The sequence below is a fragment of the Asparagus officinalis genome, chromosome 8 (genome assembly GCF_001876935.1).
Source record: "Asparagus officinalis chromosome 8, Aspof.V1, whole genome shotgun sequence".
NCBI classification, from domain to species: Eukaryota; Viridiplantae; Streptophyta; class Magnoliopsida; order Asparagales; family Asparagaceae; genus Asparagus; species Asparagus officinalis.
The window spans coordinates 128053899-128075171 of NC_033801.1; the positions used below are offsets into that span (position 1 = coordinate 128053899).

General features: G+C 40.5%; 2 protein-coding genes across 2 annotated transcripts; one reads left to right on the forward strand and one right to left on the reverse strand.

The window, feature by feature from the left end:
* Positions 1991 to 2716, forward strand: LOC109821913. Its single transcript, XM_020388070.1, has 2 exons — positions 1991 to 2275; positions 2426 to 2716. The coding sequence occupies exons 1-2, from the start codon at positions 1991 to 1993 to the stop codon at positions 2714 to 2716; spliced, it is 576 nt and encodes a 191-aa protein (XP_020243659.1).
* LOC109822500 lies at positions 13634 to 14374 on the reverse strand. Its single transcript, XM_020388710.1, has 2 exons — positions 14364 to 14374; positions 13634 to 14295 (listed from the first exon to the last, which is right to left on the reverse strand). Exon 2 carries the CDS (start codon positions 14187 to 14189, stop codon positions 13659 to 13661), a length of 531 nt encoding a protein of 176 aa, XP_020244299.1. The 5' UTR covers positions 14190 to 14295; positions 14364 to 14374; the 3' UTR covers positions 13634 to 13658.

Here is a 21273-nt window from a genome sequence, read left to right on the forward strand (position 1 = left end):
AACCCCTGCTGGAGATAGTCTTAGGTGCCTTTGGCTTTCAAATGAGACCAGTTGTCACGAGGTTTAATTAATGTTCTTGTACGGATATTGAAATTTGGCTATAATTAAGAGAAATAATGTTAGGGGCACACCCCCTAACACACCACCAACCACACCCCCCTCTCCAATCGCTACAGTAAATCGGGCCCCACATGAGATTTTAAAATTTTTAAAATCCTATGTGGGGCCCGCTTTACTGTAGCAATGGGAGAGGGGGGTGTGGTTGGTGGTGTGGTGAGAGGTGTGCCCCTAACACCACTCAATTAAGAGAGCATAAAAAGGCTTAATATCAGAAAACCCCCTAAGTTTGGATGATTGCCAGAAAACCCCCTTAAGTTTAGCACTATCATAAAACCTCTTCTTAGGTTTTCTCAGAAAAACCTCCCTAATTGCTGGCGGGAGAGGGGTGGGATTGGCCAACGACACCACCGATGGAGACGTCAGCGGCCCCCTCCTCTCCCTTTCTCTCCCTCTTTCTATGGCGATCTGCGTCCACTACGCCAACGACCACTGACGTAGGGGCCACCGGTGGTGGCCATCGCTCTCTCTAATTGGAGTTAGGGTTAGTTTAAAGATTATGGATTTATTAATTCAATTATAATTAAATAATTAAGTTTAATTTAATGATTAGAATTATAATTTGAAAAGGGTGATTTGGACTTGTCACTATTTCATCTAACAAAATTAGGGGGGTTTGTGGGAAAAATCCCAAACTTAAGGGTTTTTTTTTTCTTTTTTTTGATACACCGCAAAACTAAGAGCATCTCCAATCACTCGGCAAAATCTACATCCCTCCAATTTTAGAGAGATAATCCTCTCCAATCACTATTCAAACTTTTATTATTTACAACTTTGGCACTTTCAACTATTTAATTTCATGAAATTTACTACTTTGCCATCATTCTTAGTAATTTAAATTAGATGTTTAATTTCAAATAAATATAGTTAAAAATTATTAATCTAATTTTTAAAATAATTATATATTTGAAAAGGTCTCATCGAGATCTTCAAAAGTAGTTGTCGTGCTCTTTTACTCCGTTGACAATGCGAATGAATAGATCTCGTCGACATCGAAACCTTCTATGAAAAAGAGCATCCCTATATGTGGGTTTCTCACAAAAATAATCATGTCAAAGTCGCGAGTTACCTTCTTCTCTTCCACGATTGATCACCACATGACCAGGAATCGATTCTTTATGTTTTCGTTCTCTACTCTTTTGAAGACGACGAGCCAATATTTTCTTCAAGACTTCATCTCGCACCTCCTGCTCAGCCAGTTCATTCTCCCAGTCTTCAAAGCAAAGATCGAGGGTCTCTCCATCGGAGGAAGAAGAATAGTGGTTCCAAGATGGCCCTTCTCCAAAGCTCATATTTTATTGTATTGAGAGAAAAGAGTTGTGAAATATTAAGTTTTGCATTTAGAGTTCATATTAATAAAGAGTTGTGAAAGATCCATGTTCGGTTGTGTCAATATCGAGTCTCGTGTTTGTCTTCTTGAAATCACCAAATTTCCACCATCACCTCTTGTCGGGTGATGTTTCCAAGATCCTTGTCCGATCATGTCAATATCGAGTCTCGTGTTTATCTTCTTGCAATCACCAGATTCCCACCATCACCTCTTGTCGGGTGATGTTTCCAAGATCCCTGTCCAGTCGTGTTAATATCGAGTTCCGTGTTTGTCTTCTTGCAATCACCAGATTCCCACCATCACCTATTATCGGGTGATGTTTCCAAGATCTATGTCCGGTCATGTCAATATCAAGTCCCGTATTTGTCTTCTTGCAAAATCACCAAATTCTCACCATCACCTCTTGTCAGGTGATGTTTCCAAGATCCATGTCAGGTCGTGTTAATATCGAGTCCTGTGTTTGTCTTCTTGCAATCACCAAATTCCCACCATCACCTCTTATTGGGAGACTTGTATTATAAATAATGGTAGCTCTTATCCCATATGGTCACACTTCCATCCTTTCTTTCTGATTTATTTAGTCAACTACTTTTGTCCACCAATCTTTCTTCATCCACTGTGACATCTGTTCGAGGACAATCATTCAGTAACCAAGAAGATCAATTCATGTGCTTGGCATGGCTTGAAATTTCTCAAGACCCAGTCTTAGGCACATGTCAAAAGAAAGATAAGATGTGGGAAAGGATCACAGCAGTATTCCATAAAAAGGAAGGTGATAGACCACAAACACCAAGGTCTCTAGAATGTCGTATGGACACAATTAAGAAGGTAGGAAACAAATTTTAGGGTTGTGTTTGACAAATCGAGCGATTGAATCCGAGCGGAGCTTCTGAACTCGATATAGTAAGTATATAATTTTACTATGGATTTTATAATATCATTTTCAACTGTCTAAATTTTTTTTTGTAATTTTGTTAGTTGACTCAAGCTAGAATCATGTACGGAGAAGATGTTAAAGAAAGGAAAGGATTTCAGTTCGATCATGTTTGGACGATCCTCAAGGATGCCGAGAAATGGGCTGACCCTAAATCCAATCATGCTGCAGCTTGGAGCATCTCTGAAGGATCAGAATCAAACACGCAAAGTCGGCCTAATGCAACAGAGGACATTATGGATCTCAACACGGAGAGTGAAAGTTTTATGAACACGAGAGATGGCCAGTCTCCCACAGACAGCCCAGCAAGTCAGCCTGTTGGAAGAAAGAAGTAGATACAAAGAGAAAAAAGTCGGCGGAGTTTAGTTCTGAGGAGGGAATTATTAAGAGTATGCAAGAGATGGATGCTAAACGTGAAATGAGCAGGGGAAAATTAGAGTGATTGATGATAATGAAACTTGAAAATGAAACAATAAAATTAGAATTGCGAGCTAGAGAAGTAGAAGAACATGACCAACAATTAGCTCTTTAGCGTGACAGCGAGGATATACAAATTATGTTTATTGATCTAAGTAAGATCGTCGATCAAAGTGAACGTACTTACTATCAACAAAAAAAAAACAAAAAAATTATTAGGGAAAAATGTGTCCATGCCCCAAAAGTGGGAACTTCGTATGACTAGCCCCCCTGTACTTTGCCCCATGTGGAATAGCCCCAAATACGCATAGTATTTGCGACGAGGTCCCGATTTGACTTTTTTCAGAAAAAGCCAGAGGAAGTTACAATCTTGCCCTCTGATGGGACTGAGCTGGGTTAATGTGCCCCTCACCTTTACAAGTACTCTCCCTCTCTTTCTCTCTCTTCCACCTAGCACCGCCATCAAAAACTCTTCGTCTTCCTAATTTCTGTACGGATTTCAACGTTTCTAGGGTTTTCGCCGAAAAAATGTCGTCTACGGAAGAATCCAGTAACGACTACGAGGTCGGGCACCGAGCCGAGTTGGAAGGAAAAGGCGCTTCATCTGCGGGTGGCAGCACGGAGGAAGCTACGAAAACCCTAATTGAAATGCAAAAGGAGGCATTACAATAGCGAGACCAGAAAAAGGAGAACGACAATGACTGGTCGTACCAACGAATCCCCCTTAAAAAAACAGTAAGTATTATGTTATACTGCGAACAGACAATGCAGATTAACCCAATATTGTTAGTTCTAAGCTTTGTCCAATGTTTGAGACCAACGTTAGTTCTAGTTTAAGTCCAATGTTATCTCTAATTTGAGTCCAATGTTAGTTCTATAATATTACGTGTTAGCTCTATTTTGTTCCCGTTAGTGCTAGGTCTAATATTGTTAGTTCTAGGCTTTGTCCAATGTTAGTTCTAAATTTATACCAACGTTAGATCTAGTTTAAGTCCAATGTTAGTTCTAATATGAGTCCAATGTTAGTTCTATAATATTACGTGTTAGCTCTATTTTGTTCCCGTTAGTGCTAGGTCTAATATTGTTTCATATGTCTTATTGAACGTACAAATTCGAAAATTTTTTGCAGGAAAAAAATTGCTCTAACAGGCTCAGCAGAAACACTAAGGTTAACGGCCAATATCGGGGCTTATTGGGCATTTATGAAGCGCCTTGCCCCGAAGATCCGTCAGTGGCATAGGGATGCATACTGCGGTTCTATATTTCAGCACTACATTTTGTTTGGGGCTCCTGCGCCTGATCGGCCCACCCTTGAGCTGCTGCTGAGCTTTTTCGATAGAGATAATAACACCTTTTGTATACCTGATTCAAAAAGTGGGGGTATGAAAAATGTTAGTTTTGATTTGCAATGGGTCCACAACCATACTTATTTCCCAATTTATGGGGAGGACATAAGGAACAATAGGGACTCAAGAAGCAGAATATGGCTGGAATACTTCTCTAAGCTTTTTATTTCTGAAGAGGGTAAGAAGTTAAAAAAAGCAGAAACCAGCCAACGTAAACATCTTGAAGGGCTACTTGAACGGCTTGTTGAATCTACCAAAAAGCGGGATATCGAGGATTTTGCTCTGCTACAAATTTTGTACCAATGCTCTATGATATGGAGTCCCATAGCAGGGGAAGGTATCCCTAGACCCTTACTCAGGTACCTGGATAGCATTCAGAGGGTCAATTCTGTTGCATGGGCCCCGTTCTTTTATAATGAAATTATCAGGGGCATTGGAGTTGCTTTGGAGGGAAAGAAGAAGCAAAAGGTCGCATATGTCCCAGGTTGCATGACACTATTGTGTGTAAGTTCCATATTTTACTGATCTTGTTTCATTCTAATTCGTACCTATGCATTGTTAGTTCTAACTTATTCTATGTTAGTTCTATTCTGTAGCGTGTTAGTTCTAATCTGCACAGTGTTAGTTCTATTCTGTAGAGTGTTAGTTCTAATCTGCACAGTGTTAGTTCTATTCTGTAGAGTGTTAGTTCTAATCTGCACAGTGTTAGTTCTATTCTGTAGAGTGTTAGTTCTAATCTGCACAGTGTTAGTTCTATTCTGTAGAGTGTTAGTTCTAATCTGCACAGTGTTAGTTCTATTCTGTAGAGTGTTAGTTCTAATCTGCACAGTGTTAGTTCTATTCTGTAGAGTGTTAGTTCTAATCTGCACAGTGTTAGTTCTATTCTGTAGAGTGTTAGTTCTAATCTGCACAGTGTTAGTTCTATTCTGTAGAGTGTTAGTTCTATCTGCACCCATTTAAGTTCTATCATAGGTCATGTTAGTTCTATCATAATTCATGTCGTACCACGTACTAATTTACACCATGTTAGTTCTAGATGCAGCCATATTTTATTCTCTTTAGTCTAGTCTAGTATTAAATGTTAATGGTAAATATATTATTTGGTACAGCTTTGGTACTACGAGATGACAGGCATAAAGAAATATGCCCTCTTAGACACCTCCAGACCTCCAATGACAAATTGGGCATTAGGGGAGGAGAGAATCGCATCTATGAGGATGCCGACAATTATTTCAAAGGCTAAGTCAGCGTCAACAACATTTGTCCATAGGCCTATTGCGGAGGTCGCTTCTCCTGGTCATGTTCATCCACTTCCCGCTGAACAAAGGGATGAAGTTCTTCAGCAAAAGCGTCAGGCAAAGAGGAAGACTTTGCAGGAAGAAACTACTAAGAACTTCTCAATAGGTTACGTAAGTATCCTGTTATGTTAAGTCGTACTCATTTCACACTAACTGCAAAGAATATCCTAATTATGTTTAATCCTACTTAAAATTATAATCTTGTATCAATAACAGATCATGGCAAAGCATATTGACGTTGCTTTTGACGATGAAGAGGAGATCAATGTTCTTCCCATTGAGCAGCAACTCACATTTTGGAGAAATTCTGCTAAATTTCTCAAGCGACTTCTTGATGCTACAAAGCAGACCAAGAGCAATTATTGTAAAGAATTCATGATTGAGATCAACAGGCTTAACAGGATAATTGAAAAATGTGGAAGACATGATGAGGTTATAGACCCAGTGCTGCTTAAGTCAAATATCAAACAGAAAATTGCAAATGAAATTAGGAAGAAGCGACAGGGAGCTCAAGAGGAACAGAAGTCCAAAACAAGCAGTGTATATAAGGAAGAGTCCACCAGTCAAGAACATATACATAAGATTGTTGAGGAGGATGTAAACCATCCTGCTGACGATGAGGCAATAGAAGAGGAGCCAGTTACTTCTCCAGGGGAGGGGGTATATAGTAAGGTTGACCAAACTGTAGATACTAAGGTTAAGGATAGTGTAAATAAGGAAGAGGAGCATATGGAACATATTGTAGATATGGAAGAGGAGCATATGGTAGATAAGGAAGAGGAGCATATGGAAGATATTGTAGATAATGAAGAGGAGCGTATGGTAGATAAGGAAGAGGAGCATATGGAAAATGAAAATTTTATTGTAGATAACAAAGGTTTTGATGAGGATACTGTTGATGGTGTAGATAAGGAGGAAGATATTGTAGATAAAGGCAAGGAGAATGTAGATAAGTTGGAAGCACAGGAGGAAGAGGATCTTGTGAATATTGAACATGATGTGGACAAACTTGTAGATGTTCTAACGAGCAATGTGAAAGCAAAGCGTAGACCAAAGGCAAAAAGGGTAAGCAGGAGATCTAAATGGAAGAGGACACCATATACTGAAGGCAAAAGAAAGAAAAAGGAAAAAATTAGTATAGATATACTTGAAAGTCCTGAACCAAAAGTAAAACTAGCTGAAAAAGTTACTCATTTTTACTCCGGTATTCAAATCCCCACTTTTGATGCGTTGAGTATAAAGCCAATGACAGATGAAGAGGAAGCTCTATTGGGAGAGCTGAATAATGAGCTTCCAGACCCTACATTTGTTTAACTTACGCATAATAGATAGCACAGCAAGTGCTTTTGTACATAATTAAAGATAACATTCTCGTAGCAGAAAGACTCGACAAAAGCTGGAAATTGAGAAGTCTTAACCAAATTTGTTCTCAGAAGATTCACAAGTAATTTCAGTGAGCTATATATGCTAATCTCCACCATAATTAGTTTCTAATTCATGTTAGTTCTAATTATACCAAGGAGATATAATGTATAGTAACAAACCAAGCAGTATTAAACAGGGAAGAGTTGTTTATATGTGCTGTCGTTGGGTGGCCGCCTTGACGAACAAGGTTAACATATACTTCCTAATAATTCAAATTAATATTGTTTAAATTGAATTTTAAATGTTTCATAACAATTCACAAGGTGAAGAAAAATCAGTTGGACACGATTAGCCAGGAGGCATACGCAAAAGGATCATGGAGTGTAAATCGGTGTTCTTTCTTGTAAGAACATGCATTACTAATTTCACAGACACGTTTAGTTTTTGATTGAAAATTCATGTCAATCTTATGTAATCCATCTAGGTTATACCATGAGTGCACGTTAGTTCTAGTTAGCATCAATTAGACCTACCATAAGTCATGTAGTTCCGTTCTGTAGAAGTGTTAGTTTCTAATCTCGCACATGTTAGTTCTATCTGTAGATGTTAGTTCTATTCTGTAGAGTGTTAGTTTCTAACATCTGGGGCACAGTGTTAGTTCTATTCTGTAAAGTGTTTAGTTTAATGCTGCACAGAGTTAGTTCTATTCTGTAGAGTGTTGTTCTAATCTTTGTAGAGTGTTAGTTCTATCTGCCCACAGTGTTAGTCTATTCTGCATCAGTGTTATGTCATTGTAAGAACGCTTAGTTCTATCTGTAGCGTGTTAGTTCTATTCACCCTCCACAGTGTTAAGTTCCTATTCTGTAGCGCGTTAGTTTAATTAATACGGTGTAGTTAGGCCTTCGCAGCTCATGTTTGTTTTAATTCAACTCAAACATGATGTGTTGCAGACGCACATTCACTCTATGGCTTGGAGGTAGGGGGTGCAAAAGTGGTCGCGGATTTATCCGACCGACCCGGGCAACCGTATCCGTTTAGAAGCGGAAATGGTAGGGAAAAATTAAAACGCGGTTCGGTATTTTACGTTTCGGGATACGGTTACTGTTTTTTGATTTTTTATCCGGATACGGTTTCGGATACGGTTATCGGGTCGAAATTGCGGATACGGTCCGGATATCCGGATATTTGAAATGAGCTAGGTATAATAGTTCTATTGGGACGGGTTTATAACATATCTCCGCAACCCGACCCAAATTCTAACTCAAAAAAACTCTTCAATTCTCAGAAACCCTAATCTTCTCCAATTCCTTGTTTCCCACCCGCCTCCACCTCTAAGCCGACTCCAAACTGAACCTGTGCGTACGCCTCCCGCGCCGCCTCCACCTCCCGACCTCCCGACCTCCGCCTCCCGAGCTCCCGACCTCCGCCTCCGGAGCTCTTCTGTCCCCAAGCTCCGCCTCCCATGCTCCGCCTCCCGAGCACCTCCGCCTCCCGCCCCTAAGCTCTGCCTCCTACCCTGCCTCCGAGCTCCGCCTCTTCGCGACGACGACGGACGACGTCGAACATCTCTTTTGAACCGTCTCCATCTCCGATGATGTCGCCTCTCTTAATCTCGCCTCTGCTTCCCAATCTAGTCCTCGCCAACGATCTCTATGAGTTTCTCTCTCTCTAATTTCTCTACTTTAGCTCTCTCACTGCAGCAATTTGTTGTTGTTTTCATCTTGTTCGCTGCTGCTTTTGTTGGTTTGTTGCCGAAATTGGAAACTTTTTAGGGTTAGGGTTTTTTGGGGGTTTCCTGGTTTTGGGGGGCGGGGTTTGTTATTTTGGGTCTAATTTGTTGATTGGTAGGTTGGATTGTGGTTGTTGGCGCTTAGGGTTTGTAAGATGATGAAAAAGCTGGTGTTTTGACTATTATCAAGCCATTCTTCTAACTTTAGTTTCTATTTTAGGGCTGGCTTGTTTGTAGATTGAGCATCAACGGCGAAGAAAAACTTAAGTATTTAAGGGGTTAAGTGATAGAAATCTTCTTCTACTTGTCATTTAGTTGATTCATGGTTTTATTTTGACTATTATCAGGCTAGTCTCTAGAAATGAGTACCTGAAAGTTTTGCTTCTATTTAGAGTTCATTCAGGATGTGCGAATATTGTTAGTTAGCTGAGAGACAACAAAAATATGGATCCTTTGTTGCATGGAGACCATCAACTTAGTTGCATTAACAATTACTCTATTGTTTTTAGTTGCCTCCGTCCGAACTTGTTTATGCCTACTGCTAGTCCTTTTCGTAGTAGGAAAAAGCTTTGGTTAGACTAAGGACTGGTACCGATTAGTATCCGTATCCGAACCGTATCCGAACCTCTAATTTCCGAACCGTATCCGTTTCCGTTTAATGCGGATACGGTAATACTTTTTTCTTACCGATGAATATCCGAACCGTATCCGTATCCGTTTTCAGAAAGTGGTTATGGTTATGGTAAGGGTCATATCCGAACCGTATCTGAACCGAATGCACCCCTACTTGGAGGTGAACAATTACGAGCTATATTTGAACTTCATTGACAAATATACCACATTCCGCATAGAGCATCTCTTGATCCCTTTGGTCAGGCACGATCATTGGCATCTTGTAGAAATTGACCTTAAAGATAAAGTCGTCAAGCATTACAGCTCCGCTGGGCACGAAGCTTAGATGGAGCCTGTTAATAAAATCATAAACTTCTTTGATGCCCATCATGCTGATTTTATTGAAGATAATGTATGGAGCCTGTTAATAAAATCATAAACTTCTTTGATGCCCATCATGCTGATTTTATTGAAGATAATGTGTGCCAAATATTTAGATATCAAGCCATCAAATACGAGCAACAAAGAGGACGGTTAGTTCCGATGTCTATATTGTGTTAATTTGTGTTATAGTATTCGAACGGACCGAAAATGTCTAATGAACTCACTCTATGTTACAGCTTTGACTGTGGTGTGTTCGTCTACCTCTTTGTAAAATCCATAATTGAAAGACGATCAACATTACTGGTTAATCCTCTGAACGATATCCCTGAAGCTATGCGAGCAAGACTTGCCGCACAATTATTACTGTCTGGTTTTGAACAAAAACATAAAGAAGAAACAGTGTACAGTGATGAATGATATGTTCATACAAATACAATAATGTATGTATATTTAAGTAATTGAAAATGATTGTTATCAGATGTATTGTTCTATCTGTACCATGTTCGTTCTAGTGATGCTCGTTAGTTCTAACTCATTCAATGTTAGTTCTATTCTGTACCATGCTCGTTAGTTCTATCTCAGAGTCAGTTCTAATTTTTTAATTATTTAAGATATCTTTAGACCTCCAGCTACTCACTTCTTTCGAAGCGACGGTTCCATCACAGCAACATATCACATCATATATTCGAGTGTTCCCAAGTCAGTTAAATAAATTAATTAACGTAAATACCTAATACGAACTTCCATCGATAGGTACGGTCACCACCTTTCTTCTACTGGCCCCACCGTAGGCGCCTTTGCAAACCCCTCCCCCTGCTAAAAACCACAACCCAGCGTCATCTATTTTCATCGTATACCCTCACAAATGGCTGGGTATCCTTCTTGTGTACACTGCCATGGGACAGGACACAGCTCTCGATATTGTCATCATGGAATTACCGTAAGTGCCCCTCTGAGGATGCTTACCGTCCCGGCCAACACCTCCAGCACCATACGGCATCTTTCTGCTTTCGCCATCTTCAATCTTGATAGAGGCCGTCCATCGGTGCAGGAGCTCCGAGAGATGCTGGCCTACCGCTTCAATCTTAGGACATGGCCCCATCAAATCAAGGAGGCGGCAGGGAACAGCTTCATGGTACAGTTTCCATCCGATGAAGTTCTTGCCCAAGCTATTGATCTCGGTTTGATAGATATGGGCACATTTAAGGGCAGATTTCGCCGTTGGAAAGAGGATCTGAGGCTAACAACGTTGCCTCAACCCTTTCTAGTATGGATTCGCCTATTCAATCTCCCATACCACCTCTGGAATTTTGAATTTCTTCAATCTCTGCTCATTGGTATCGGTGAATGTGTCATGTGCTCCAGGGACGTCATAACACATTCTAACTTCAAAGACTGTAGAGTTCTACTCAAGGTTAGGGATTTATCTGAAATCCCTAAGAGGCTTGGGTTCCGTTACATCTCGCCGGTGGACGGTAACGCCAGGGAAGGATACGCCATCACGCAGGTCCAAAGCGGGGGGGATTTGGAGAGGGCTCAGGGATCCACACGACTCAACTTAGGGCCCCAGCGTGCGCAACCCTTTAGGGCCGAACCCAAGTTAATTGAGGTTAGTTGGGGTGGCGTCCACATGACGGTCGAGAGAGACCAATGGCAGCTGTTTCTCCGTAACCAAGGGGTCGGGGGTGCCAATTCTCCAAGGGCTCTCCCTACCGGCAATGTTCCTCTCCCTTTAAACCCCGTCGTCTCCCACAGTGGCTCAGCGGGATCCAGTTCTCCTTCCTCAAAGCGCAGTAAGCCAGGACCTTCGAGTGTTAGTTCTATTCTGTAGAACGTTAGTTCTATTATGTAGCGTGTTAGTTCTATTCTGCACAGTGTTAGTTCTGTTCTGTAGAGTGTTAGTTCTATTCTGTAGAGTGTTAGTTCTAATCTGCACAGTGTTAGTTCTATTCTGTAGAGTGTTAGTTCTATTCTGTAGAGTGTTAGTTATATATTATAACATGTTAGATCTGTTCTGTAGAGTGTTAGTTCTATTCTGCACAGTGTTAGTTCTATTCTGTAGAGTGTTAGTTCTAATCTGTAGAGTGTTAGTTCTAAGCTGCACAGTGTTAGTTCTGTTCTGTAGAGTGTTAGTTCTAATCTGCATAGTGTTAGTTCTAATCTGTAGAGTGTTAGTTCTATTTTGTAGAGTGTTAGTTCTATTCTGTTGCGTGTGATGGCTTGTTAGCTCTATTTTATTACACGCTATATCTAATTTATACCACGTTATATCTAATTTATGTTAGTTCTAATTTATACCACGTTATAAACCTAATGGAAGGCGAGTGACAGCGAAAAGGGTTTATTAGACCCAAACCGATCCAGCGAGGGCAGCAACAAATGAAAACCTGGCATCATTGCGTGTTTTTTCTTGTTAAATTTTGCTTATCCACCAAATAGTTTGTTACAAATGTTGTGTTAGTTCCAATCTGCACCCTTTTAGTTATATATTATAACATGTTAGATCTGTTCTGTAGAGTGTTAGTTCTATTCTGCACAGTGTTAGTTCTATTCTGTAGAGTGTTAGTTCTGTTCTGTAGAGTGTTAGTTCTATTCTGCACAGTGTTAGTTCTATTCTGTAGAGTGTTAGTTCTAATCTACATAGTGTTAGTTCTAATCTATAGAGTGTTAGTTCTAAGCTGTACAGTATTAGTTCTGTTCTGTAGAGTGTTAGTTCTAATCTGCATAGTGTTAGTTCTAATCTGTAGAGTGTTAGTTCTATTCTGTAGAGTGTTAGTTCTATTCTGTTGTGTGTGATGGCTTGTTAGCTCTATTTTATTACATGTTATATCTAATTTATACCACGTTATATCTAATTTATATTAGTTCTAATTTATACCACGTTATAAACCTAATTTATACCACGTTAGATCTAATTTATACCAAGTTAGTTCTATTTTATACCAAGTTAGTTTATTTTATACCACGTTATAAACCTAATTTATACCAAGTTATTTCTGTTCTGTAGAGTGTTAGTTCTAATCTGCACAGTGTTAGTTCTGTTCCGTAGAGTGTTAGTTCTAATTTATATAGTGTTAGTTCTATTCTGTAGAGTGTTAGTTCTAATCTGTAGTTTGTGATGGCTTGTTAGTTCTATTTTATTATACGTTATATCTAATTTATACCACGTTATATCTAATTTATGTTAGTTCTATTTTATGCCAAGTTATAAACCTAATTTATACCACGTTATATCTCATTTATACCACGTTATATCTAATTTACTAATTTATACCAAGTTAGTTCTATTTTATACAACGTTAGATCTAAAGTTAGTTCTATTTTATACCATGTTAGTTCTAATTTATACCAAGTTAGTTCTAATTTATACAACGTTAGTTTATTTTATACCACGTTATAAACCTAATTTATACCACGTTCTAAACCTAATTTATACCACGTTAGCTCTAATTTATACCAAGTTAGTTCTATTTTATACAACGTTAGATCTAATTTATACAAAGATAGTTCTAATTTAAACAAAGTTTGTTCTCATTTTATACCAAGTTAGTTTATTCTGTAGTTTTAGTTCTATTCTGCACAGTGTTAGTTCTATTCTGTAGAGTGTTAGTTCTAATCTGCACAGTGTTAGTTCTATTCTGTAGAGTGTTAGTTCTAATTTGCACAGTGTTAGTTCTAATCTGTAGAGTGTTAGTTCTATTCTGTAGAGTGTTAGTTCTATTCTGTAGAGTGTTAGTTCTATTCTGTAGAGTGTTAGTTCTAATCTGCACAGTGTTAGTTCTATTCTGTAGAGTGTTAGTTCTAATCTTCACAGTGTTAGTTCTATTCTGTAACCTGTTCCGATCCAAGTCAGTTCTGCTTCATTACATGTTAGTACTATCTGATACCAAGTTAGTTCTATTCTTTGGCTTGTTACTCCTAGTTATTCGAGTGCATTGAATAACTAAGATGTTAGTTCTATTCTTTGTGCGCGTTAGGCCTAATATGATAGTTGTTTTGTTACTTACAACTTTTTATCTAGTGGAAGCTGATGTTTGTTCCCGATTAACAAGAATAAACATTCAATCGGAAAAAAACAAAATATTTATTGCATACTGGGACGAAACCACTTCAACATATCAAACACTTAGTCAGCTATAGATTCATTACATGTTTTACGGTTATGACCTTCCATATGACATCGAGAACATTTTACTGGCCGCGTGTAAACAGTTCTGTTGTTGATACGCCTGGTTTTATTTCTCCCTTTCCTTTTTGTTGTAAGTGGAGGTAGGATCTGTATCTCATCCCTTGGCACGATGCGCTTCTCAAAGTCAGGGATAGGGTAGAGGATTGGCTCGTAGCTCTTTTTAAAGGCTTCAACCGTCATAAACCAGTCACAGAACTGGTAGACATCCCTTTTCATAAACATAATGGATGCGCATGCATGTTTGCAAGGGACACGGGTTACATCCCACCCACGGCAAGTGCATGTTTTATTGTCTAGATCCACTTGACAAGATCTATGGGATTGTACCTCAAATAATCCTGTGTGGGACTGACGAACCTCCAATGGACGGCCATTTTCCATGTTCTCTTTGAGAGCAAGTTCAGCTTTGGGGCAAAGAAATTGATTCCAGCTTTCAGCCATGGTTCGTCGCTCATTCATACGAACCATAATCTGTTTACGTATGTGCTCTACCAGTTGAAGTATCCGTAGTAGCCTAGCCTCATGTATCCATTTGTTGAATGACTCTGCAACATTTGATGTAACGTGACCATATCTGAAACATAATAGGGAATTCGTCAAGCGGCTTATAATAGTCATGTAATGAAATAGCTTATAACTTACCTAACTCCAGGAAAAAATCAAGAAGCTTTTGGCGATTCCTAGAGATCTAAGCTCTGACTTGATCTTTAGAAGAGTGAACATCTTACATCGATAAGATATTCGCTTCAAATTCTTACTTCGATAAACTAAGGAAGGATCATTAAGCCCCTCACGGTTCAATCAGAATCTGTGATTCGGTGGTCCACGAGTCAAAGCGCTCCCGGCACAGGCAAAGATCCCACACAAGCAGCGATCCAAACAACGATCCTGCGTTTGTTTCTAAAAAGTTGTAATTTTCTTTTTGTTGTGTAAAAGAAGTCTTATAAAAAGGCTATTTCTTTTGAATTTGTTGTAATCGACCGAAGATATAATGAATTCCACAGCAAAAGCAACTTTTGACGAAAACAAACTGGCGACCACAGTGGGAGCTAACGGTCTCGCTGCCGAGACCGTCGTGTCGCAGCCAATCATCAAGATTCCAGTTGAATCCATGGTCGAATACGAATTCGACCAAACCAAGTTTGAGGAATATCTCTCATCATCCTCTTCAAGATCTTCATTGTCTCGCAAATACAAGAGGATCTCAACATTGAAGAAGACTTCCATGAAAAAGAAGGCACAGAATGAAGACTCTCGCCTGATTGTTGCTGAGGATTCTACTCACAACCTCTTTGCTCATAATGGCTCTTCGCCAAGTAAAGAGTCATTAAATCAAAGTCCACCGACATTGACGAAAAGAGCTCGTCAGAGACAACGCCAACGCCGCGCTCGTCAAATAGCTAAGGCCTTGGAACAAACCGACGAAGTTCGTTATCATGCGGACTTAGAGTCGAGGAGGCATCGAGTGCACAATTCACGACGGAGGAATGGACTATTGTCAAAAGGACTCGTTCGACCCTCAAAGAACGTATACAAAAACGTCGTGCAAATGCTGCTCATGTCCGAACTCTCCTACAACAAAGACGAGAAAGGAGGAAGGAAACGGTGACCAAAGAACCACCGAAACTCTGCCAATTTTGGATTCCAAAGTCTGAACTTATGCAAAATCAGCATTCAGAGCCCGTTAAGACTCCATACCCGCAAGGGGGTGGTTTTAAACGTGCGACTCCTGACATAACCTTGGATCGCTCAAAGACAAAAATAAATTATCCTGAGAATGCCAACAAGGTTTTACACCCCCAGAAGAAGACGCATTCACCAAAAGACATCGTCATACCTGGGAGGTCATGCCAACAAACGATACGATTTTTTGGCAATCATACCGATGAATCGTATTATCAAGTTGGGGTTGTGAATAATTTTCGAAAGAGAGTTATTCGAGAAATAAACTCTCGGTGTTCCTGTGCGCGACTCGTTAAAGCAGCATTATCAGAATGTGACTGTTTCAAACGAGAAGCCATCCCACGAAGAGTCTCTGTATCGTCGAAGCCTAAGCCGAGACCGAGACATTTCCGCAAAAGAAAATCAGCTGCCCAAGATGAGGAATTCCCTGAAGTCACCATCAACGTGGCTGATAAAAGAAAGTCTAAGCGGCATTTCAACCTACTGAGTCCAGTCAGCGAGCTGAATCCAGCCGCCACACTCAGAATGTTATAGATGACAGTGATCCAGAAGTGGATGAAGTCATTATGGCTGATACACCTCCCAATAGCAATAACGCTGGGGGTGGTTTAGCACATCCTCCCAATAACAATATTGGGGGTAGTTCGATGTCACCTTTTGCAGAGGGTGGTCTAATTCATTCTCCTCAACGTCATTCGAATGAAGACATAGACGATGACGAGAAAATGAAAGAGCTTGAAAACAAAGTCAATGCTTTGATGACGGCTCAAGAAGTTAAGAAGACGGGTATTCCATATCCCTATCCAAGGGAATGGGATTCAATACCGTACCCGGCGAAGTTCAATCTGATTAACTTCACACCATTTGAAGGGAAGAGTTTGCCGATTCAACACTTGATTTATTTTAAGTCTCATTTGGGCATGATCTCTGGAAACGAGGTTTTAATGGTCCGGTCATTCGTTGGCACCCTTCGTGGGCCCGCCTTCGATTGGTACCGACGGCTCAAGCCAGGGAGCATCAATTGCTGGGATGACATAGAAAGCTTGTTCCTCAGCAACTTCTTCGATGATGACACCGAAGTATCAATCAGAACCCTTCTGGATGAAAAACAAAAAGACGGAGAGTCAGTCGACAATTTTGTCAAGCGCTTCCGTAACATGGCAATGAATTGCAGAGATCCTGTTACAGAGGAGTTCATCCTGCAAACATATCATAATAATCTCTCCATCGATGTCCTGGAAGCACTGGGGGTCGTACCATCCAAAACTTGGAAAGATTTGAAAGTGCGCAGTGAACAAGCTGAACACTTTCTTAAAAGAAAGAAAGTTGAGAGGGGTCAACCGACGACATCCGCAATTCCTGTGAACACGACTCTCGATCCGAGGTTCGAAAAGGAATATTCTTTCTAAGATGATGAAGCTCCAGCCATCTTGAAATACCTCCTTACCAACGACAAGATCGAGCTACCACCTATTAAAGATCAGGAGGGAGCTAAAAGGATTACGGATCCAAACTACTGTGCGTACCACAGAAGGGTTCTTCATCCCACTGAGATTTGCTTCGGACTCAAAAATAAAATCCAAGCATTAATTGACTCCGGCGTCATAATGGCGAAACAAGCCAAGTAAAGACGACTGATACTCCATTGGATACATGAGTATAAACTGTTTTCCCCTAACTCCGAAGAGTATACGAGTATAAACTGCTTCTCAATACTCCAAAGAGTATACGAGTATAAACTGCTCCTCGGTCATCCAACTGAATACAATGGTAAACCCAGCTTCACAAAGGAAGCTGGGGGTGGATGATTTATGTAACGGGAAGTTCCTAGAGAATCTTCTATTCTTAAGGATAACCCGAACATGTGACTGAGGATGATGTACTCCTCGTTATACCCAGTTTTGCAAAGAAAGCTGGGGGTCGATAATTCATGTAATGAGAAGTTCCCGGAAGAATGTTAAATAATATTCTTAGGGATAACCCGATTATTATGAACAAAATGATAAATACTAAACCCCACGGTGATTTCCGAATACTCTTTTGCTGAGATGAGATTCGATCACTTCTTTAGATCAATCTTCCCTCACAAAACCCTCAATTGGTCAAACTACTATGACTTCTGAATACTCTTTTGCTGAGATGAGATTCGATCACCTCTTTAGACCAGTCTTCCCTCACAAAATTCCCATTTTGGTCAAACCTTTAAACAGTTAGGACCAAAGCCAAAATCTGCTCTCGATTCTTTTCATGAACGAGAGGTCCACAAATTGAACGATCAAACCTTTAAACAGTTAGGATCGTCTCAACTCCCACATGGTCAAACCTTTAAACAGTTAGGACCAAAGCCAAAAATCCCCTCTCGATTCTTTTCATGAACGAGAGGTCCACAAATTGAACGATCAAACCTTTAAACAGTTAGGATCGTCTCAAGTCCCCATTTGGTCAAACCTTCCAACAGTTAGGACCAAAACCAAAATCCCCTCTCGATTCCTTCTATGAACGAGAGGTCCACATATTGAACGATCAAACCTTTAAACAATTAGGATCGTCTTAACTCCCACATGGTCAAACCTTTAAACAGTTAGGACCAAAGCCAAAATCCCCTCTCGATTCTTTTCATGAACGAGAGGTCCACCAATTGAACGATCAAACATTTAAACAGTTAGGATCGTCTCAAATTCCCATTTGGTCAAACCTTTAAACAGTTAGGACCAAAACCACAATCCCCTCTCGATTCCTTCCATGAACGAGAGGTCCACCAATTGAACGATCAAACCTTTAAACAGTTAGGATCGTCTCAAACTCACATCTGGTCAAACCTTTAAACAGTTAGGACCAAAGCCAAAATCCCCTCTCGATTCCTTCCATGAACGAGAGGTCCACTCAAATTGAACGGTCAAACCTTTAAACAGTTAGGATCGTCTCAAAACTCCCACCTGGTCAAACCTTTAAACAGTTAGGACCAAAGCCAAAATCTCCTCTCGACTCCTTCCATGAACGAGAGGTCCACTCAAATTGAACGGTCAAACCTTTAAACAGTTAGGATCGTCTCAAAACTCCCACTTGGTCAAACCTTACTACAGTTAGGACCACAACCAAATCCCCTTTCGATTCATTTCATGAACGAGAGGTATACTTTTGAATTGAATAATCAAACCCTATGACAGTCAGGATTATTCAAACCAATCCAGATCCTTTAAGTGGAGACCCCACTTTGAGTTTCTTTTGCACCAGGAGATAGAATATAAAAATTTTTCTCTCCATCATCGGGTTCATCTCTACCAACAAACAAGAGACCAGGAGATAGAATATAAAATTCTTCCTCTCCATCATCGGGTTCATCTCTACCAACAAACAAGAGACCAGGAGATAGAATATAAAATTCTTCCTCTCCATCATCGGGTTCATCTCTACCAACAAACAAGAGATCAGGAGATAGAATATAAAATTCTTCCTCTCCGATTTCGGGTTCATCTCTACCAACAAACAAGAGACCAGAATACTCCAATAGGTATACGAGTCTAAACTATTTCCCTAATCTCAACAGGAAGTTTCTGGAGAATATTACTCAAAATATTCTTAAGAATAATCTAATTACCTCCTAACGGGTATATGAGGTTAAACTATTTCCCGAACACTCCAATGGAGCATATGAGTATAAACTATTTCTCCATTCTTCGACGGTAGTTCAAATTCAAGACCTCGACAACGGCCACGTGATAAACGCAGCACCTGAGGGATTTTAGCTATTCTACAAAGTACTGAATAAGCTAAAAGATAAAGAAGTCAAGGATTGAAGCCATCCATAGAGTATGTTACGTAACTTCCTCAACCAAGTACTAAAGAAATTACAAGGAAAATTTATCATATCCAAAGTGTCCCAGACTCCTCTTCAAAATGATGAGTCTGTGATACTTTGGAGGGGGTATCTGTAGACGTCAAAAAATACTTACAGACATCCAAATACCACTCAAGACAAAGAGAAGGTGATAAACATCAGTATCTAAGTCATGGGAGATCATACAAGCCCAAAGGAAGCAAAAGAATCTATGAATCAACACAAAACAATGTGAATTCACAGAACAATGCAAACTACAGCGTGTGGGCGCGGCAGGACATGGTGCCGCGGCTAAGGCGCGATAGCCTAGGACGCCGCGGCTTTGGCGCGACAGCTTAAGGTGCCGCGGCTTAGGCGCGACAGCTTAGGTTGCCGCGGCTATTATAGAGGAGTGCTGTGGCGGTTACAAGGTAGTTATACGATGAGTTTTATGGCCCACGTAGCGACATATCAGAAATAGAACGTGTGCTGACGTGGACAGGCGGTTAAACCATGAAAAAGGTGGTTAAAGGTCGTGGGAGAACAGTTTCAAACACGTATGATCGTGGGTGTAACTGCCCCTTTAGCCGCGGCAGTGTCGACTGCCGCGCCCTTTGGCCGCGACAGTGTCGACTGTCGCGCCCTTTAGCCGCGACAGCATCAACTGTCGCGCCTAAAGAGACAGTTGTTGATCGGCTATTTCTTCAGTTATCGTCTAAGGAGGCTATAAATACCCCCCCTATGGACATCATTGACAGGGGCTGATTAGAGAGCATCCAAGGAGGGCAGATTAGAGCAGAGAGCATTGAGTTTTTGGTGAATTAGAGCAAGAGAGAAAGTCTTCCTTCTTCACAAACATTCTCAAGAAGCTTCTGGCGATTCCTAGAGATCTAAGCTCTGACTTGATCTTTAGAAGAGTGAACATCTTACATCGATAAGATATTCGCTTCAAATTCTTACTTCGATAAACGAAGGAAGGATCATTAAGCCCCTCACGGTTCAATCAGAATCTGTGATTCGGTGGTCCACGAGTCAAAGCGCTCCCGGCACAGGCAAAGATCCCACGCAAACAGCGATCCAAACAACGATCCTGCGTTTGTTTCTAAAAAGTTATAATTTTCTTTTTGTTGTGTAAAAGAAGTCTTATAAAAAGGCTATTTCTTTTGAATTTCACTACAAGAAATTCGGTATTTAACGACCAAAATTAGTAAAGGGACTAGTTGACCGTCATTAATGTGTATGTAATAACGACGGGTTTTAAAGCCTTCGTCGAGTGATTACAAATATTAGTAGAATGATGTGAAATGAGATAACGGTTTTCTAATCCCTTCATTAATTTGATACTAATACCGTCGTTATTGGGTCTCTTTAAAGACGAAGGGGTCCATTACCTTCATTGATGATACTCCTAATCATAATAAGATTGATAGTTTAACCTACTACTATTAATTAACAAGATTGATAGTTTAACCTATTACTATTAATTAACAAGACCCACAATCACAATCCCCAAAGCCCCCAAGTAGAACCCGAAACGCAAAATCAACCCAACAAAACCCTTGCCGCCCCCCAAAACCCCCACTGCAGCTTAAAATGAAATTTTGAAAAAGAAAATTTGCCCTCCCTTTTGGCCGCGCCCTCCCTGTTGGCCGTCATCGCCTCCCCCCTCACGTTCGTGCCCTCCCTGTTGGCCCTCGCCGCCTTCCCCCTCATGCTCGCACCCTCCCTGTTGGCCGTCGCCGCCTCCTAAATCAAAAAAACTTGTTCCCATTCCCCAAATTTTTAACACCGTCGTCGCCCCCTCTCCGACATCGCCGACAAAATCGCCATCCCTCTCTCTCATTCCCGTTTCCTCTAAATCAAGTCGTCCTCCTACCCTAATTTCAGCTACTCCCGCTCGCCGAAATCAAGTCCTCCTCCTGCCCTAATTTCAGCTACTCCCGCTCGTTGAAATCAAGTGCTCCTCCGGCCCATTCCGTCGTCTATTCACGTTGCCGCTGACACTTTTCTCCGTCGGATCCAAACTCATCATCAGATCGATACTCGAAGACC

Bases quoted from the DNA above. Each gene is read 5' to 3' on its own strand.
- LOC109821913 (XM_020388070.1), top strand. From the start codon at position 1,991: ATGGTCACACTTCCATCCTTTCTTTCTGATTTATTTAGTCAACTACTT. The intron at 2,276-2,425 runs GTAGGAAACAAA...TAATTTTGTTAG, and splicing joins GTATGGACACAATTAAGAAG to TTGACTCAAGCTAGAATCAT.
- LOC109822500 (XM_020388710.1), bottom strand. From the start codon at position 14,189: ATGGTTCGTATGAATGAGCGACGAACCATGGCTGAAAGCTGGAATCAA.